Raw genomic sequence first — 19,999 nt, 5'->3', positions numbered from 1 at the left:
CCAGAGAGTGGTGAACCTGTGGAATTCTCTACCGCAGAAAGTTGTTGAGGCCAGTTCATTAGATATATTCAAGAGGGAGTTAGATGTGGCCCTTACGGCTAAAGAGATCAAGGGGTATGGAGAGAAAGCAGGAATGGGGTACTGAAGTTGCATGATCAGCCATGATCATATTGAATGGTGGTGCAGGCTCGAAGGGCCGAATAGCCTACTCCTGCACCTACTTTCTATGTTTCTATGTTTCTAAGGGGCCTTTGTCTAAAAATTAGAGCCAGATCTTTCAAGAGTGAAGTTAGGAAACATTTCTACACGCTAAGCGTGAAACTTTAGTCCGCAAACAGTAATTGACGCGAGGTCAATTGTTAATCTTAAAATCGGAGATGGATAGGTTTTTGTGAACCAAAAGGTATTAAGGGATACAGGCGGGTATATGGAGTTAGGTCACAGATCAGCTTTGAGCTCACTGAATGGCAGATAGGCTCGGTGGAGGGGGGGTTAATGGCCTCCTCCTGTTCCTGCGCAACAGGCGCGAGGGGGGCGGAATGGGCCCCCCTCCTGGTCCGAGCTTGGGCCTGCCAAGCTCATAGATCACCTCATCCGACAGTAGGTTACAGGCATGGCCAAGGTGTCGTCAGTCGGGGGGGCTCCCATTGGGCGCTGAATGGGCTTCATTCGACGGGAGACGGAGACCACGTCCCCTTCCGTTGTCCGATGGGGGCCAAGCTCCCGAGCGGTTGGGGTGGAATGCAGAATGTTGCAGTGCAAGGGGGCGTCGCAGTTGCGAGACTGGTTGGGCTTGGGTGCTGTTGGCCTTTCCGTCATCGGCGTGGAGCTCTTCGAATCTCAACGGCGCGAACGTGAAGAGGTCAGGCGCAGGCAGCGGAAGGAGCGCGCGGCAAATCAGTCCCACCCTCCCCCTTCCCTTCCCTCGACGAATGTCTGTCCCACCCGTGACAGGGTCTGTGGCTCTCGTGTTGGACTGTTCAGCCGCCAAAGAACTCACTTTTAGGAGTGGAAGCAAGTCTTCCCTCGATTTCGAGGGACTGCCTATGATGTGTAACCTTCAGGGCTGCTGACCCAAGGGCCGTGCGGCTTTGTCAGCCGTCGTGGACACGATGGGTCAAAGTGGCCTCCTTCTGCGCTGTAAATTTCCGCGCTTCTATGCGACAGCGAGGTTTCCGAATGGTTCCACCGGGGATTGGAGTGGGCGCGGCGGAAGTGTATTCAAGTTATTTTTTTTTGTCGTTGTTGCTGCTGCAGCAGTGGCGAGGAAAGCCCATCAAGTGCGATTCAACAGTATCTCCAGCCAACACGGGCAGGAGGTGACGAACTGCCTGGAGTAGCAGGGGCCCCAGCCCTTGGCAAAGCTGATGCGGACGCTGTTGGGGTCGTACGGCCCGTCCGGGTAATCGGCGCCCGCCGTCCGCTGCAGGGCGCACGAGCGCTTGTAGTCGAAGACCTTGACGGAGTAGCCAGGCAGCACTTTGTGCACGGACGTGGTGCGGGCGTGGGGCAGGCCCAGGGTGGGGGAGTTGACAAAGATGGGGTGCTCGCTGCGGTTGTAGGCCCACACGCCGTCCCGCTCCTTGCTCAGCAGGATGCCGCCGCCGATCTTGCCCCGGGTCCGCCGCACCATCTCGTGGCGGCCGTCGGCGTGCAGCAGGCCCAGACAGAAGCCGTCGCCGCGGGGCAGGTCGCAGAAGACGCCGACCGAGGGCTCGCGCACCGCGTAGAGGCGGCCCACCCGCGTGCGGTGCTCCCAGTAGGCCACGCTGCACCAGTGCGTCTCCCTGGCCCCCCAGGGAGACACGCCAAAATCTGCGAGGGGGGGGGGGAAAAGAGAGAAAGATCTGATCCATCAACCAAACTACTCCAGAAAGCAGCAATTCAAACCTCTTCCAACAATCTACACAGCGCCTTTATTATCATAAATAATAATAATAATAATAATAATAAAATAATAATATAAATAATAATAATAATAATACCTTTTGAACCTCTCTTATCCGGCACACTTGGGACCCGGCCCGTGCCAGGTAAGGAATTTTGCCGGATGAGGGATTTTGCCAGATGAGGGGAGGTCACGTTAAATTGGATGGTACCGATCATCATCATGGGCCGTCCCTCGGAATCGAGGAAGACTTGCTTCCACTCTAAACACGAGTCCTCAGGTGGCTGAACAGTCCAATACGAGAGCCACAGTCCCCGTCACAGGTGGGACAGACAGTGGTTGAGGGAAGGGGAGGGTGGGACTGGTTTGCCGCACGCTCCTTCCGCTTGGTTTCTGCACGCTCTCGGCGACGAGACTCGAGGTGCTCAGCGCCCTCCCGGATGCACTTCCTCCACTTAGGGCGGACTGGTCTTTGGGCCAGGGACTCCCAGGTGTCGGTGGGGATGTTGCACTTTATCAGGGAGGCTTTGAGGGTGGTCCCTTGTAACGTTTCCTCTGCCCACCTTTGGCTCGTTTGCCGTGAAGGAGTTCCGAGTAAAGCGCTTGCTTTGGGAATCTCGTGTCTGACATGCAAACTATGTGGCACACCCAGCGGAGCTGATCGAGTGTGGTCAGTGCTGGGGATGTTGGCCTGGTCGAGGACGCTGATGTTGGTGCGCCTGTCCTCCCAGGGGATTTGAAGGATCTTGCGGAGACATCGTTGATGGTATTTCTCCAACAACGATGGTACAGGTACTGAGCAAGGGGATATCGGCGCTGGCTGACTAGGGGCTGGGACTGTGGCAGGGAGATCGTGGTGGATCACAGGATCGGGCCAGCGATTGCAGGGGTCGGCTGCAAGGAAGGACTTCAATTTGTTCAACTTGTCAAGCCAGGGTTCTGCACATGCGCCACCCGGGAATGGTTCCAGACGAGGGGTGGTTCTGGATAAGGGAGTTCTGGATAAGGGAGGTTCAACCTGTAATAACTTTTATTTATATAGCGCCTTTAATGTAGTAAATCGTCCCAAGGCGCATCACAGTAGCGTTAAAAGACGAAACAGATAAATTTGACACCGAGCCACAAGAGAAGAAATTAGGGCAGTCAAGAGGTCGGTTTTAAGGAGCGTCTTGAAAGAGGAGAGAGGCGTGGAGAGGTTTAGGGAGGGAGTTCCAGAGCTTGGGGCCCAGCCACCAATGGTTGAGCAGTTATAAATGAGGTGCTCAGGAGGGTAGAGTTTGAGGAGCGCAGACATCTCGTGGGGTTATGGAGATAGGGAAGGGGGCAAGGGCCATGGAGGGATTTGTAAACAAGGATGAGAATTTTGATGTTGCCTCTTCCTGTCAGCTGTGGCTCAGTGGGCAACACTCTCGCCTCGGAGTCAGAAGGTTATGGGTGCGAGTCCCACTCCAGGAATGTGAGCTCATAAATCTAGGCTAACACTCCACTGCAGTGCCGAGGGAGCGGCGCACTGTCGGAGGGGCAGTACTGAGGGAGCGCTGCACTGTCGGAGGGACAGTACTGAGGGAGCACCGCACTGTCGGAGGTGCCATCTTTCAGATGAGACGTTAAACCGAGGCCCCGTCTGCCCTCTCGGGTGGATGTAAAAGATCCCGGGGCCACTATTGGAAGAAGAGCAGGGGGAGTTCTCCCCGGTGTCCTGGGGCCAATATTTATCCCACAACCAACATCACTAAAACAGATGATCCGGGTCATTTTCACATTGCTGTTTGTGGGAGCTTGCTGTGCGTAAATTGAGCTGCCGCGTTTCCCACAATACAACAGTGACCACACTCCACAAAGTACCCCAATTGGCTATAAAGCGCTTTGAGATGTCCGGTGGTCGTGAAAGCCGCTATATAAATGCAAGACTCTCTTTCTTCTACAGAGCCTTTCAACGTTGTAAACCACCACAAGGCGCTTCACAGGAGCAAACATTCAGGGGTGATGTCAGGAAGCACGGCTTCACTCAAAGGGTCGTGGAAATTTGGAACTCTCGCCCCCAAAACGCTCTTGAAGCTGGGGCAGGGGTGAAGTGAAAATGTCCAAAAACGGAGATTGATAGATTTTTGTTGGGCGAGGGTATCAATGGCGGAGAGATGGGAGTCTAGCTACAGATGAGCCATGATCGAATTGGATGGCGGGGCAGGCTCGAGGGACTGAATGGCCTGCTCCCGACATGCGCAGAGGGAACACGAGGCTAAAAGGGCGCCCGGGGGAGGCCACTCCAAAGACGGACGGCACCAGGAGCCCAGACGTTCTGCCTGCTTTGTTGTGGTCACGTGGCCCCAGGGAGGAGGAAGCCAGCACTGCTCCTGGGAAAGCAGCCAAGAGCACAAGCAGGCCTTCTCGAAACGTGCGTCAAGACACATTGTCCTAGCCGTCGTGTGATTTGCGATTTCCTCTGGCAGGGTCCAGCGGGGAGGAGGGGCATCCAAAAATAACAGCAAGCCAATGCTCCACACGTTGGCCAATTGGAGGGGGAGGGCGGGGGGGTGGGAAAGGGAAAAAAAAAAGAGGCGCTACTCCTTTTGAATGGGACTTATTTTCCGAATGAAAAAGGGAGGCACGAGATCGCAGGACTGTAGGACGAGAATAACCTTCCTCTGAAGCTCTCCTGCTCTTGCACGTCAAACAGACCCAACAAAACCTCTGCCACCAGATTCTCCCCCGCGCCCCCCGCCAGCCCCCACCCGCAGCTACCTAAAAATAAAGCTATTCATACTCAGACAAAGATCTGCACAGCCAACGGTCTCCTGGGCAAGTAGGAGGACGTGCGAGTCTCAAAGACGTCCCGTCCGAGCCGTCATCGTTTCCACGTCTGCATTGAAAGAAAACGTACTCCCTTCCTCCCCGACCAGGCACAACAGGTCTTGCCTCTGTGGCGCCTGCGAGTGTGTGATGGGGACAGTGTAGAGGGAGCTTTACTCTGTATCTAACCCAGTGCTGTACCTGCCCTGGGAGTGTTTGATGGGACAGTGTAGAGGGAGCTTTGCTCTGTATCTAACCTCGTGCTGTACCTGACCCAACACTAGATGCCCAGAATGGGAACACATTCTATTTGCACCCTACTAATCCCTCACTAACCGCAATAAAATTCAGAGCGTGAAAGCAGAAACAGTCAGACAGAGGCCCGAAATGGAAATTCCCATCAGTTCCTGAATGCCAGAACAAAAACGGAACTGCGCACCTGGTCTCTGACCCAAGGACCCATCTTCCTCCGCCAAAACACCGAACCAACATCCCACCTGGTGCGAATAGGATCGCCAGTGCACTGGTGCTTACCTGTCCAGTCTTCATTCGTGTTGTTCGAAGGCTCATGCGCCCGGTGTTCATGGTCAGACTCGTCTTCAATAAGGTCTAGGGCAGAAGATATTGACAGTTCAGAGAAGGTTCACTCGGTCGATTCCGGAGAGGAGGGGGTTGACTTATGAGAAAAGGTTGAGGAGGTTGGACCTCTACTCATTGGAATTCAGAAGAATGAAAGATGATCTTATCGAAACGTATAAGATTATGAGGGGGCTTGACGAGATGGATGCAGAGAGGATGTTTCCACTGATGGGGGGAGACTAGAACTAGAGGGCATGATGTTAGAATAAGGGGCTTCCCATTTAAAACTGAGATGAGGAGGAATTTCTTCTGAGGGTTGTAAATCTGTGGAATTTGCTGCCTCAGAGAGCTGTGGAGGCTGGGACATTGAATATATTTAAGACAGAGATAGACAGTTTCTTAACTAATAAGGGAATAAGGGGGCAGGCAGGGAAGTGGAGCCGAGTCCATGATCGGATCAGTCATGATGGTATTAAATGGCGGAGCAGGCTCGAGGGGCCGAATGGCCGACTCCTGCTCCTATTTCTTACGTTATCAGCTCTCGAGTACTGAACAATGGTCAGCACATTCACAACCCCGTGAAGCCCAGCTTCCACAACCCCTCACTAGTCGATTGCGGCATGTTTAATGGCAGGGTAGGCTTCAAATCCTACGTTAAATCCAGTTCTGGATGAGCAGAAATCTTCTGCAATTGAATATTGGGAAGACCGAAGCCATTGTTTCCCGTCCCCGCCACAAACTCCGTTCCCCAGCCACTGACTCCATCCCTCTCCCCAACTCCTGTCCGAGGCTGAACCAGACTGTTCGCAACCTCGGCGTCATATCTGACCCTGAAATGAGCTTCCGGCCATAACTCAAACCACCTATCTCCACCTCCGTAACATCGCCCATCTCCGCCCCTGCCTCAGTTCATCTGCTGCTGAAACCCTCATCTGTGCCTTTGTTACCTGCAGACTTGACTATTCCAACGCACTCCTGGCTGGCCTCCCACATCCTACCCGACATAAACTTGAGATCCTCCAAAACTCAGCTGCCCCGTCTCCCAAGAGATTCCAGAGATAGGGAGGGGGCGAGGGACATGGAGGGATATGCGAACAAGGATGAGAATTTTGAAATCGAGGTGTTGCTTAACCAGGAGCCAATGTCGGTCAGCGAGCACAGGGAGTGATGGGTGAGCGGGACTCGGTGCGAGTTAGGACACGGGGGCAGCGAGCACAAAGGGTGATGGGTGAGCAGGACTCGGTGCGAGTTAGGACACGGGGCACAGGGGCTGATGGGTGAGCATGACTCGGTGCGAGTTAGGACACGGGGCACAGGGGGTGATGGGTGAGCAGGACTCTGTGCGAGTTAGGACACGGGGGCAGCGAGCACAAAGGGTGATGGGTGAGCGGGACTCGGTGCGAGTTGGGACACGGGGCACAGGAGCTGATGGGTGAGCGGGACTCGGTGCAAGTTAGGACACGGGGCACAGGGGGTGATGGGTGAGCGGGACTCGGTGCAAGTTAGGACACGGGGGCAGCGAGCACAAAGGGTGATGGGTGAGCAGGACTCGGTGCGAGTTAGGACACGGGGCACAGGGGCTGATGGGTGAGCGGGACTCGGTGCAAGTTAGGACACGGGGGCAGCGAGCACAAAGGGTGATGGGTGAGCGGGACTCGGTGCGAGTTAGGACACGGGGCACAGGGGGTGATGGGTGAGCGGGACTCGGTGCGAGTTAGGACACGGGGCACAGGGGGTGATGGGTGAGCGGGACTCGGTGCGAGTTAGGACACGGGGCACAGGGGGTGATGGGTGAGCGGGACTCGGTGCAAGTTAGGACACAGGGCAGCAGAGTTTGTATAAAATATATGGACACCAGGTGGTGAATTTACCATCAATGTTCTTCCGATTGTTGCCTGGCAATAGTTTGGAGTAGGGAGGCGGTGGAGTTTCTGAAACGAGAGAGAAAACACAGGAGTTTATTGCGGGTGCTTTATTTGGAAGTGGGGAGAATTAGCAGCTATGCGGTCAAAAATAAATATGAACATTGTCGTGCACAAAGACTACACAATTTGATACTAAGTTGTTGGTGTTCAAGGTGAACGCAGAGCAGAGGTGTTCGGACATTGCAGTCAACCGCAAAAGGCAACGGTGATCCCAACGCCTCACCTCGTCCCGAATCCACTGCTACACGATTTACCGTAACCCGTTCCCATTACAGCAATTTAATAAAAATACCCTCATTGGCTCAAATCACCGTAATCCACCCCCTCTGAGCCAGACTGACCAGAAGGCCACAAGTTCAGCATGCCAACTTGCATTTCTATAGCGCCTTTAACTTGGTAAAACATCTCAGGGCGCATCACAGGAGCGATTATCAAATCAAATTGGACACCGAGCCGCAGAAGGAGATATTAAGACAGGTGGCCAAAAGCTGGGTCAAAGAGGTCGGTTTTAAAAACCAGAGAGAGAGAGAAGGAAGGGAAAAGCAAGAGAGAGAGAGAGAGAGAGAGAGAGAGAGAGAGAGGAGAGGAGCCAGAGAGAGAGAGAGAGAGAGAAAAACAGAGAGAGAGAGAGAGAGAGAAACGAGAGAGAGAGAGAGAGGGAGAAAGAGAGAGAGAGAGAGAGAGAGAGAGAGAGAGAGAGAGAGAGAGAGAGAGAGAGAGAGGAGAGAAACAGAGAGAAACAGAGAGAAACAGAGAGAAACAGAGAGAAACAGAGAGAGAGAGAGAGAAAAGAAGCAAGAAAACAGAGCACGCGAGAGCGAGCATGAGAGAAAAAGAAAAAGGAAAACGGTAGCTGAAGGCTCAGCCGGCAATGGCAGTGATATGTCCTGACTATACAGTATAAATGCACACGAGGCCCATACTTGAGAGAAGGTCACTCGGTTACCAGTTACCTTTATTCCCAAGACCTCAAGAGATGAAGGTGGGTGGAGCTTCCCCTGTTATACCTGAAAGTCCAGGTTAGGAGTGTCTCCCACAAGTTCACCCCTGTTCTCAAGGTGTACAACTTAGGTCAGCTTATACATGGGTTACAATGATAGTTGAATACATGACAGGCGGGAATACATGATGGAAATCGGGACTGTGCAAGAGGCCAGAGTTGGAGGCGCGCTCCTGGAAGGTGCAGGAAATGGGATGAGGGCAGGAGCAAGCTGGACTACGATGCCCTTCACGGTCGAACACCCTGCCGACACTCACCGTCGAGGCTCACGTGGAGAATGGCCACTTGGATGAGAAAGCCAGCACCGTTGGGAAGCAATCAGCCCCCGCCCCCTGCCCCAGCAAACTAGGGTCAGCCTCTTCTGGGTAGGCAGCAATTACAAGACAAGACACTGGATTGGATGAGAAACTCCATTCAGCTCATCTGGCACCAAGCGTTGTCATCCAAGCTCGGGCAACTTCTATCTGCCTCCCGCCTCAAGCATCAAGCCCATAGTATGCAGGTACAGCAAGTGATCAGGAAGGCCAATGGTATCGTGGCCTTTATTGCAAAGGGGATGGAGTATAAAAGTAGGGAAGTCTTGCTCCAGTTATACAGGGTATTGGTGAGGCCACACCTGGAGTACTGCGTGCAGTTTTGGTTTCCATATTTACGAAAGGATATACTTGCTTTGGAGGCAGTTCAGAGAAGGTTCACTCGGTTGATTCCGGGGATGAGGGGGTTGACTTATGAGGAAAGGTTGAGGAGGTTGGGCCTCTACTCATTGGAATTCAGAAGAATGAGAGGTGATCTTATCGAAACATATAAGATTATGAGGGGGGGCTCGACAAGGTGGATGCAGAGAGGATGTTTCCACTGATGGGGGAGACTAGAACGAGGGGGCATGATCTTAGAATAATGGGCCGCCCATTTAAAACTGAGATGAGGAGGAATTTCTTCTCTGAGGGTTGTGGATCTGTAGAATTTGCTGCCTCAGAGAGCTGTGGAAGCCGGGACATTGAATAAATTTAAGACAGAAATAGACAGTTTCTTAACCGATAAGAGGGTGGGCAGGGAAGTGGAGCGGTGTTCATGATCGGATCAGCCATGATCTTATTGAATGGTGGAGCAGGCTCGAGGGGCCGTATGGCCTACTCCTGCTCCTATTTCTTATGTTCTACACATTGGAGTCAGGAATCGGCCCTTCCCGATATACAATCATTTCTCCCAGGAACGCCGGCACGGATGTGGAATGCAATGAGTCGCGAACCTGGCACCAGCAGAGCACGCGGTCAATTAAAAAAAAACACGCCACAGCGCATAGGCTGGCACCAGTCACAGATTCCATTCAACACTTGAAAAAAATACCTTGGCGGGCTTCCCAGAATGTTTCAAAGCACGACAGGAAGCAGAGGGAACAACAGCTCCAACGCCACACAAACTCCAATCTCTACCCATACTATACAAGCCATCAGTCGCTAGTTTGGTCTCCTTCTCCCCAACACCCGCTCCCCTCTCCCCAACAGCTCTTCCACCCGTCACGTTGGATAATCTAACAGTGACTTCAATGTTGGCCTTCATTGCGAGAGGGATGGAGTACAAAAGCAGGGAGGTCCTGCTGCAACTGTACAGGGTATTGGTGAGGCCACACCTGGAGTACTGCGTGCAGTTTTGGTCACCTTACTTAAGGAAGGATATACTGGCTTTGGAGGGGATACAGAGACGATTCACTAGGCTGATTCCGGAGATGAGGGGGTTACCTTATGATGATAGATTGAGTAGACTGGGTCTTTACTCGTTGGAGTTCAGAAGGATGAGGGGTGATCTTATAGAAACATTTAAAATAATGAAAGGGGTAGACAAGATAGAGGCAGAGAGGTTGTTTCCACTGGTGGGGGAGACTAGAACTAGGGGGCACAGCCTCAAAATACGGGGGAGCCAATTTAAAACCGAGTTGAGAAGGAATTTCTTCTCCCAGAGGGTTGTGAATCTGTGGAATTCTCTGCCCAAGGAAACAGTTGAGGCTAGCTCATTGAATGTATTCAAGTCACAGATAGATAGATTTTTAACCAATAAGGGAGTTAAGGGTTACGGGGAGCGGGCGGGTAAGTGGAGCTGAGTCCACGGCCAGATCAGCCATGATCTTGTTGAATGGCGGAGCAGGCTCGAGGGGCTAGATGGCCTACTCCTGTTCCTAATTCTGATGTTATGTTCTTATGACTGCAGCTCCAACTTTGTTGCAACACTGTTTGAGTTGCAGTGTCAGCTATGGCTCAGTGGGCAGCACACTCTCCTCTCGAGTCAGAAGGTTGAGAGTTCAAGTCCCACTCCAGAGACTTGGGCACATAAATCTCAGCTGACACTCCAGTGCAGTACTGAGGGAGCGCCACACTGTCGGAGGTGCTATATTTCGGATGAGATGATAAACCTAGGCCCCGTCTGCCCCCTCAGGTGGATGTAAAAGATCCCGGGGCCACTATTGGAAGAAGAGCAGGGGGAGTTCTCCCCGGTGTCCTGGGGCCAATATTTATCCCTCAATCATCACCACTAAAACAGATGATCTGGGTCATTATCACATTGCTGTTTGTGGCAGCTTGCTGTGCACAATTTGGCTGCCGCGTTTCCCACATTACAACTTGACTACACGTCAAAAATGTACTTAATTGGCTGTAAAGCGCTTTGAGACGTCCAGTGGTCGTGAAAGGCGTTGTAGAAATGCAGGTCTTTCCAACAGATACATCCATTGGGCGGTTACAAACACAAGAACATAAGAAATAGGAGCAGGAGGTGGCCATACGGCCCCTCAAGCTTGCTCCGCCATGTAATACGATCATGGACTCAGCTCCACTTCCCTGACCGCCCCCTTATCGATTAAGAAACTGTCTATTTCTGTCTTACATTTATTCAATGTCCCAGCTTCCACAGCTCTGAGGCAGCAAATTCCACAGATTTACAACCCTCAGAGAAGAAATTCCTCCTCATCTCAGTTTTAAATGGGCAGCCCCTTATTTTAAGACCATGCCCCCTAGTTCTAGTCTCCCCTATCAGTGGAAACATCCCCTCTGCATCCACCTTGTCAAGCCCCCTCATAATCTCATACGTTTCGATAAGATCACCTCTCATTCTTCTGAATTTCAATGAGTAGAGGCCCAACCTACTCAACTTTTCCTCATAAGTCAACCCCCTCATCTCCAGAATCAACCTGGTGAACCTTCTCTGAACTGCCTCCAAAGCAAGTATATCCTTTCGTAAATATGAAACCAAAACTGCACGCAGTATTCCAGGTGTGGCCTCTGTTATGTATGCAACCCTTAGGAGCACTGTATATAAGCAGGCCCTCATGATGTACCTGACTCTGGAGTTAGAATAAAAGGAACCAAGGTCACACTTACTCACGTCTACAATACTCAATCACATTACTTTAATATGGACGTAACAGTCTCACCAATACCCTGTACAACTGTAGCAAGACTTCCATGCTTTTATACTTCATCCCCATCAATGGCTAGATTGGACAGCATCTCCAGTAGAGTTCGACATCCGTAACTGTGCCGGTTCCATTACTGCGTGAGAAATGTAGCAAAGCAACACGTGCACACGGTCACTCCTTGCAAAGTCATCAGTGTGCCAGTAAGGACCATCCCCGATGCCAAGGGCGCACAGTACAGGGGCTGTACGTGCAGTCCCAAGGGTCTAGAATGATGATGGCAGACCCAATACAAAGTACCCGGTGGGGCCGAAAGTCCGTATTACCCAAATACCTCACTCTCTGCACCGTCTGTGAGATGACGCATGCTGGTTACGAAGTACAAGCACCTGGCTGATGGGCATGGGTTGTAAATTGGGTACGAGATCAAAGCAGAGGATGTCTCAACAGAAGAAATAGGAGGAGTCAGCCATACGGCCCCTTGAGCCTGCCCTGCCATTCAATAAGATCATGGCTGATCCGATCTTGGCCTCAACTCCACTTCCCTGCCTGCTCCCCATAACCCTTAACTCCCTTATTGTTCAAATATATGTCTGTCTATCTCCACCTTAAATCTATTCAATGACCCAGCCTCCACAGCTCTCTGGGGTAGAGAATTCCTCACCTTCACAACCCTCAGAAGAAATTCCTCCTCATCTCGGTTTTAAATGGGCGACCCCTTATTCTGAAACTATGCGCCCCAGAGTTCTAGATTCCCCCACGAGGGGAAACATCCTCTCTGCATCTACCGTGTCAAACCCCCTCAGAATCTTATGCCTTTCAATAAAATCAGCTCCCATTCTTCTAACTCCAATGAGTGCAGGCCCAACCTTTCCTCAAAACAACCCCTTCATCTCAGGAATCAACGTACTGAACCTTCTCTGAACAGTCTCTAACACAAGTATATCCCTCCTTCAACGAGACCAAAACTGTGTGCAGTATTCCAGGTGTGGTCTCTCCAATACCCTGTACAATTGTAGCAAGACTTCCCTACTTTTATACTCCATCCCCCTTGAAATAAAGGTCTCCACAGGAAAGAAGTTGCGATAAGGTGCGAGTGTCATTCAGCCATATTCGAATGTCAATTTGGTCACCTGTGTGTGTTATAGTAATAAAATTCATGGCAAGAGTTGAGTGCAGGCAGTAAACCAATTTCTGGAGGGTTGAGTGGCTGGTTGTTTGGTTTACATTGTCATGCTGTCAGTATTTGTATGTACTTTTGATGTACCATGATTCATTGACGGTATGCATGGAAGAGAGATCAAAGACGTGATTTTGTACAAGAGATGTAAGTGAACCACTATTTTAGCAGAACACACTGAAAATGGAACGTGTGTCTCTCGAGCAAGCTGCATATGTCTCTCGAGCGAGCTGCGAGTGAATGTGTGTAATCCGCCCTCCTGTATGGCTCAGAGGCATAGACTATGTACAGTAGACACCTCAAGTCGCTGGGGAAATACCACCAACGATGTCTCCGCAAGATCCTACAAATCCCCTGGGAGGACAGACGCACCAACGTTAGGGTCCTCGACCAGGCCAACATCCCCAGCATCGAAGCACTCACCACATTTGATCAGCTCCGCTGGGCAGGCCACATGTGTCTGGCATGCAAACAGATGCCCAAAGCAAGCGCTCTACTCAGAATTCCTTCACGGCAAACGAGCCAAAGGTGGGCAGAGGAAACGTTACAAGGGACCACCCTCAAAGCCTCCCTGATAAAATGCAACATCCCCACCGACACCTGGGAGTCCCTGGGCCAAAGACCAGTCCGCCCTAAGTGGAGGAAGAGCATCCGGGAGGGCGCTGAGCACCTCGAGTCTCGTCGCCGAGAGCGTGCAGAAAGCAAGCGCAGGCAGCGGAAGGAGCGTGCGGCAAACCAGTCCCACCCTCCCCTTCCCTCAACCACTGTCTGTCCCACCTGTGACAGGGACTGTGGCTCTCGTATTGGACTGTTCAGCCACCCAAGGACTCATGTTAAGAATGGAAGCAAGTCTTCCTCGATTCCAAGGGACTGCCTATGATGAAAAGGACAATGCTGAAAAGCAACAAAACGAGAAAAAACGAGAAAGAGCAAGAAAGCATTTGCCTTTTTGCATCCTGGAGATTTCTGCAACGGCACCAGTGCTGGGTTAATTCCCCGATGGGGGCGTCCCCATTTGTGCGCTTGACATCGGAGGCAACCTTGTAAAGTATTGTGGATATTGAGGAGGAATTGAGGGGGTAGAAAGAGAATTACATCGAATGTCTCGCACAGAAACAGCCCATCCGGCCCCAGCGCTCCGTGCCGGGGTTTATGCCCCACACCAGCCCCCTCGCACCCCTCTCCATCCCCATATCCTTCTATTCCTTTCTCCCTCATGTATTTATCCAACCTCCCCTTAAATCCATCGATACTATTCGCCTCAACCCCTCCCTGTGGCAGCGAGTTCCACATTCTCACCGCTCTCTGGGTAAAGAAGTTTCTCCTGAATTCCCCCATTGGGTTTATTCGTGATTGTTCCCACCACCCAGCACGCACTGCCCACATTGGAGATGGCTTCCAATCGATGACCCAACTGGCGACCTCAAACCTTCCTGAAAAGCAATATTCCCCCTTCTACCCTCAGTGTAGATCGCTCGGCTCTGGCTTGCAACATTTAGAAAGAATCGTCACAGCGGTGCCAGAGAGCTAGGGGCAGCTCGGCGACTAATTTAACCTCGAGGGAGTGAAAAGGACATGCAACTCTGCTTCTTCCCCTTCCCAATGGTTCATTCAACAACATACTGCCCACTGTGCAGCCCAAAGAGGCAGGTTCAATTGCCAATCTCTAATGAGTTAGTTGGTCTCAACAAGCCCTATGACTGGCAGTGCGCTGGGCAAGAGGGGGGGGGGAAACACACACAAATCCCAGCGTCCTTGTTCATAATCGTTATCGAGTTACCCCTGAAGAGAAAGACTTGCATTTCTATAGCGCCTTTTACGACCACCAGACGGTCCCAAAGCACTTTACAGCCAATGAATTACTTTTTGGGAATATAGTCGCCGTTGTAATTTGGGAAACACTGCAGCCAACTCGCGCACAGCAAGCTCCCACAAACAGCAATGTGACAATGACCCAGATCATCTGTTTTAGTGATGTTTGTTGAGATAAATATTGGCCCCAGGACACTGGGGAGCTTCGACATAGTGGCCGCAGGATCTTTTATGTCAGAGGGCGCTACAATTAGCCAGTTTGGGGTTGGGGGGAGGGGGCGGGTGATCAACTTGGGTTCTTCTCCAGAGTTGCAATCCAGTGGACGTGCAGACGTTAAGCAACACCGGGGGGGGGGGGGGGGGGGGGCGGGGGGAGATGTGGGGGAAAGCTATCAGTAATGGTGACCACGAAACTATGACATTGTCGTGAAAACCCATCTGGGTCACGAATGTCCTTTTTAAAGAGAAGGAAATCTGCCATCCTTACCTAGTCTGGCCGATGTGTGACTCCAGACCCACAGCTATGTGGTTGATTCTTAACTGCTCTCTGAAATGGCCCAACTATTCACTCAGTTGTTCAAGGGCAATTAGGGATGGGCAATAAGTGCCGGCTTTGCCAGTGACACCCACATCCCAGGATCAAATGTGACACCCATGGTTGAATAGTCTCCATATACTCAGCTTCTGCCTGTGCACACTGGCCACTTGGGTGGCTGGACTCCAGCAAGGAGTTGGTGCTATCAGGCGACACGGGGAGGAGATTGGAGGAGGCTGCCATTTTTCTGCAGCTGGGTGGCAATAAGGGCTCATTTCCACGAGGGCTCAGTCTGCTCCATGACAGGGTGGGGGCAAGAGGTAGTGTGCACAGGTGAGCTGCCTACCTCTGTCAGCTGTGGCACAGTGGGTAGCACACTCGCCTCCGAGTCGGCAGGTTTTGGGTTCAAGTCCCACTCCAGGAATCTAGGTGGACACCCCCAGTGCAATGCTGAGAGAGCACCACGCTGTGTCATCGGAGGGGCAGTGCCGAGGGAGCGGCGTGCCGGAGGGGCGGTGCCAAGGGAGCGCCGCGCCGTCGGAGGGGCAGTCTTTCGGACGGGACGTTAAACCGAAGTCCCGTCTGTCCCCTCAGGTGGATGTAAAAGTTCCCACAGCACTATTTCGAAGAGGAGCAGGGGGAGTTATCCCCAGTATCCTGGAGCCAATATTTATCCCTCAATCAACCGAACAAAAACAGATGATCTGGGTCATTATCACATTGCTGTTTGTGGGAGCTTGCTGTGCGCAAATTGGCTACCACGTTTCCCACATTACAACAGTGACTACACTCCAAAAGTACTTCATTGGCTGTAAAGCGCTTGGAGATATTCGGTGAAAGGCGCTTTATATAAATCTTTACGTGGTTTGGTGTCAAATTTTGTCTGATAATCGCCCGTGAAACACCTGGAGACGTTTTACTACTTTAAAGGCGCTGCATAAATGCAGTGTTGTTGTTGTTGTTGGAGCAGGCTTGCCCAAGCGGGTCAGGAGGTGGTGAGCAGAAGGAAGGAGGTGGGGTTGTATAAACAAACAACAGGCACATTGTTTATTGTACTGGACAACCCGATTGTCGAACAGTTTCCCCATCAGTAAATATACTACCCGCTGCGGAACTGACCTGGGAAGTTCCAGGTTCAATCGTCGGTGACTGTGCAGTTAGCCCAGGCAGACTGCTATTGTATGCTCCCTGTTGGGAGATGGTGTGCCAGGATATACTGGGAGATTGTGCAGTCTTCTCTACTGCAAGACTGTCCCAATAGATCCCAGCTTGTAGATCCCATATTTATCCCTCAAGCAAGGTCACCAAGAGAGAGTCTCTGGCATTCATCTTATTGCTGCTTGCCATGGACAAATTATCTACCAGGTCTCCCTACATTACACAAGAAACAGGAGCAGGAGTCAGCCATTTGGCCCCTCAAGCCTGCTCTGCCAATAAAATCATGGCTGATCTTCAACTCCACTTTCCCTCCCGATCCCCATAGTGTCAAAAATCTGTCAATCTCAGCCTTGAATATACTTAACGACCGAGCATCCACAGCACTCCAAGGGAGATAATTCCAAAAGATTCACAGCCCTCTAAATGGACGACCCTTTATCCTGAGACTGTGCACGCTGGTTCTGCACTCTCCAGCCACGGGAGACAGATAGTTAACATCTACCTTGTCAAGCCCACAACATTACAACACTTCAAAAAGTACTTTATTGGCTGTAAAGCACTTTGGGACATCCAGAGGTAGTGAAAAACGCTATATAAATGCAATTTTTTTTTTTTAAATATATAAAAGATCACACACTGGAATAGATCAGGAGAATGAAGAAACACATTGCGATGCCCTGCAAAGCACTTTTGGGAGACTGGAGCACAAACTCCAGGCCAACACTCCCAGTGCCAGTGCCGAGGAAGCGCCGCACTGTCGGAGGGGCAGTACTGAGGGAGTGCTACGCCATCGGCGGGAATGCCGCACTGCGCTGTCGGAAGGGCAGTACTGAGGGAGCACCACACTGCGCTGTCGGAGGGGCCGTCTTTCCGACGAGGCATTAAACCCAGAGTCCCCATCTGCCCTCTCGGGTGGATGTAAAAGATCCCGGGGCAACTATTGGAAGAAGAGCAGAGGGAGTTCTCCCCGGTGTCCTGGGGCCAATATTTATCCCTCAATTATCACAGATGATCTGGGTCATTATCACATTGCTGTTTGTGGGAGCTTGCTGTGCGCAAATTGGCTGGCATGTTTCCTACTTCGCCACACTTCTAAAAAGAGCATAAGAAATAGGATCAGGAGTAGGCCATTCGGCCCCTCAAGCTTGCTCCACTCATTCATTGGCTATGAAATACTTTGGGATGTCCGGAGGTGATGAAAGTTGGCATGCAGGTACAGCAGGCAGTAAATGGTATGTTGGCCTTCATAGCGAGGGGATTTGAGTATAGGAGCAGGGAGGTCTTACTGCAGTTGTACAGGGCCTTGGTGAGGCCTCACCTGGAATATTGTGTATAGTTTTGGTCTCCTAATCTGAGGAAGGACATTCTTGCTATTGAGGGAGTGCAGCGAAGGTTCACCAGACTGATTCCTGGGATGGCAGGACTGACATATGAAGAAAGATTGGATCGACTAGGCTTATATTCACTGGAGTTCAGAAGGATGAGAGGGGATCTCACAGAAACATAAAATTCTGACGGGACTGGACAGGTGAGATGCAGGAAGAATGTTCCCGATGTTGGGGGAAGTCCAGAACCAGGGGACACAGTCTAAAGGATAAGGGGTAAGCCATTTAGGACCGAGATGAGGAGAAACTTCTTCACTCAGAGAATTGTGAACCTGTGGAATTCCCTGCCGCAGAGAGTTGTTGAGGCCAGTTCGTTGGATATATTCAAAAGGGAGTTAGATGTGGCCCTTACAGCTAAAGGGATCAAGGGGTGTGGAGAGAAAGCAGGAATGGGGTACTGAGGTTGCATGATCAGCCATGATCATATTGAATGGCCTGCTCCTGCACCTAATTTCTATGTCAGTCACTTTTTAAATGAAATACATAACGCTGACTAAAATCCAGTGCAAACCGAGCGCTGTTTGAAGGTGGGGTGATACCCACCGCCCCCTCCCTAAAGTTACCTGGCTCACACAGCCTGCTGAAGTGGTATGGGTTGCAGCACACCGTGGCATTATCGCCGTAGAAGCAGTCGCAGATGCACAGCCACTTGAGCTGGTGCGGGTGGCGGAGGTCAGGCCAGCGGAAGAGTTTGCAGGACAGCACCTGGGGGCTGTAGCTCTGCTTGCCGAGACGCAGTTCGCTCCGAGGGAAAGGCACGCAGCCAGTGCGGCCGTCGGTACCCCTGCCTTCTACCGCCCTGGCCAGCAGCTCCAGCTGCTCGTCATGCAGCCTCTTGAAGAAGGAGTGGATGACGGGTTTCAGACTGCTGTGTGGGTCCTCTGCATTCTGCCCGCTCTCTCCTCCTCCTCCTGCTGATCTGGGGTTCACAACCGAGCAACGACTCCTCCACAGTCTCCGGACAACACCCGACCGTCTGGACCCGAACATGCGACGCCCAGGAAACGGCTTAAGAAGAAGTCATTCAAATGGGAGGTGGTGGAAGTGTTGGGAGACAGCAGGAAAGGGAGAGAGAGAGAGAGAAACAAACAGGGGAATGAATGGAGAGATCTGCTAAAAAAATTGGGAGATGGAGGGGGAGATGGAGGGGGAGATGGAGGGGGAGATGGAGGGGGAGGGGGGGAGAGAGAGAGAAAATTAATCAAATTGCAATGCAAATAAGTTACATAAAAACGTATATAAAAAGTTAAACTGCAAAGAGTTATATAAAAAGTTTAACTGCAGTTAAAAGTTTTTAAAACTTTTTACAAGTCTTCAAACTTTTTGAAACTGACGCCCCTTTTAAAAGCAAGGTGAAACTGACAAGTTAAATCCCACGTTGCTTTCAAAGCAAAAAGTTATCAAACTTACAACTTGCTCAAGACTGAAAGTCACTTTCAAAGTAAATCTCTTCTCGCTTGTTTTTTTTTTGAAAAGGCACATTAAATAATAAGAGGGCGTTTTAACTCCTTTCTAGGAAACAAGCTTACAATTTCACGAACGTCACTTTAACATCCCCGTTCCAACCCAGCCCAAAAACATAAACAGAAACTCACTTCCCAGCCCTTCTCTTCCCGAAGGGAATGCGTCTGGTTCGCTTTCTCGTGGCCGGATCCTCTGCCGAGAGCCTCTCCGCTGTCGACCTAGTTACAACAGTCCTTCCCAATGCATTTCTACTCTCTCACACAGCTCTCGATAGCGGGATCCATTCTCCCAGCCCCCTTTCTTCTCTCCGACTCTGGCCAGATTGATGAAAGGTAGGTAGAGAAGGGGAGGGGGTGGGTAACCGCAAGAGCTGACCCGCCTGTCTCTTACAGACATTTTTTCACCCCCCCCCCTCTCCTGTGTTAAGGAACCTATTGGTCAAATTAGGCTCCACGTGCCCAGTCATTTAGCCCAATAGGCTTGGATGGGAAAAATATTTTCCCTTAACTCTTGCCTGCCTTAAGATTAAGGAAAACGGTTTATCATTCAGGTTAAGATTCTTCTAGCTCTGACCCTGAGCAGGGTAGAAACATAGCAAATAGGTGCAGGAGCAGGCCATTCAGCCCTTCGAGCCTGCACCACCATTCAATATGATCATGACTGATCATTCACCTCAGTACCCCTTTCCCGCTTACTCTCCATACCCCTTGATCCCTTTAGCCGTAAGGACCATATCTAACTCCCTTTTGAATATATCTAACGAACTGGCCTCAACAACTTTCTGTGGTAGAGAATTCCACAGGTTCACAATTCTTTGAGTGAAGAAGTTTCTCCTCATCTCGGTCCTAAATGGCTTACCCCTTATCCTTAGACTGTG

The 19,999-nt window shown here is 51.2% G+C and overlaps 1 protein-coding gene across 2 annotated transcripts; it reads right to left on the bottom strand.

The window, feature by feature from the left end:
- Nucleotides 1–906: 906 nt before the first annotated feature.
- On the bottom strand, nt 907–19,517 carry LOC139240207 (mothers against decapentaplegic homolog 6-like). Of its 2 annotated transcripts, none has more exons than XM_070868669.1 (5): nt 19,254–19,517; nt 18,222–18,771; nt 7,129–7,188; nt 5,213–5,287; nt 907–1,815 (listed from the first exon to the last, which is right to left on the bottom strand). In XM_070868669.1, the coding sequence occupies exons 2-5, from the start codon at nt 18,646–18,648 to the stop codon at nt 1,277–1,279; spliced, it is 1,101 nt and encodes a 366-aa protein (XP_070724770.1). In that variant the 5' UTR covers nt 18,649–18,771; nt 19,254–19,517; the 3' UTR covers nt 907–1,276. The 2 variants fall into 2 exon arrangements, with proteins under 2 accessions (XP_070724770.1, XP_070724771.1); XM_070868670.1 differs by having other exon boundaries at nt 18,222–18,768.
- Between the last annotated feature and the right edge of the window lie 482 nt (nt 19,518–19,999).

This window comes from Pristiophorus japonicus, chromosome 30 (assembly GCF_044704955.1).
Source record: "Pristiophorus japonicus isolate sPriJap1 chromosome 30, sPriJap1.hap1, whole genome shotgun sequence".
NCBI lineage: Eukaryota > Metazoa > Chordata > Chondrichthyes > Pristiophoridae > Pristiophorus > Pristiophorus japonicus.
Note: the sequence above shows the minus strand (reverse complement) of the source record. Positions and strands in the feature narration are given on the sequence as shown.

What these genes read in the sequence shown, in the direction of transcription:
- LOC139240207 (XM_070868669.1), bottom strand. Translation starts at nt 18,648, where the DNA reads ATGTTCGGGTCCAGACGGTCGGGTGTTGTCCGGAGACTGTGGAGGAGT. An exon ending in CAGCAGGCTGTGTGAGCCAG is followed by an intron (nt 7,189 to 18,221) that starts GTAACTTTAGGG and finishes CTCTCGTTTCAG; the next exon opens with AAACTCCACCGCCTCCCTAC. An exon ending in CAATCGGAAGAACATTGATG is followed by an intron (nt 5,288 to 7,128) that starts GTAAATTCACCA and finishes CTTCTGCCCTAG; the next exon opens with ACCTTATTGAAGACGAGTCT.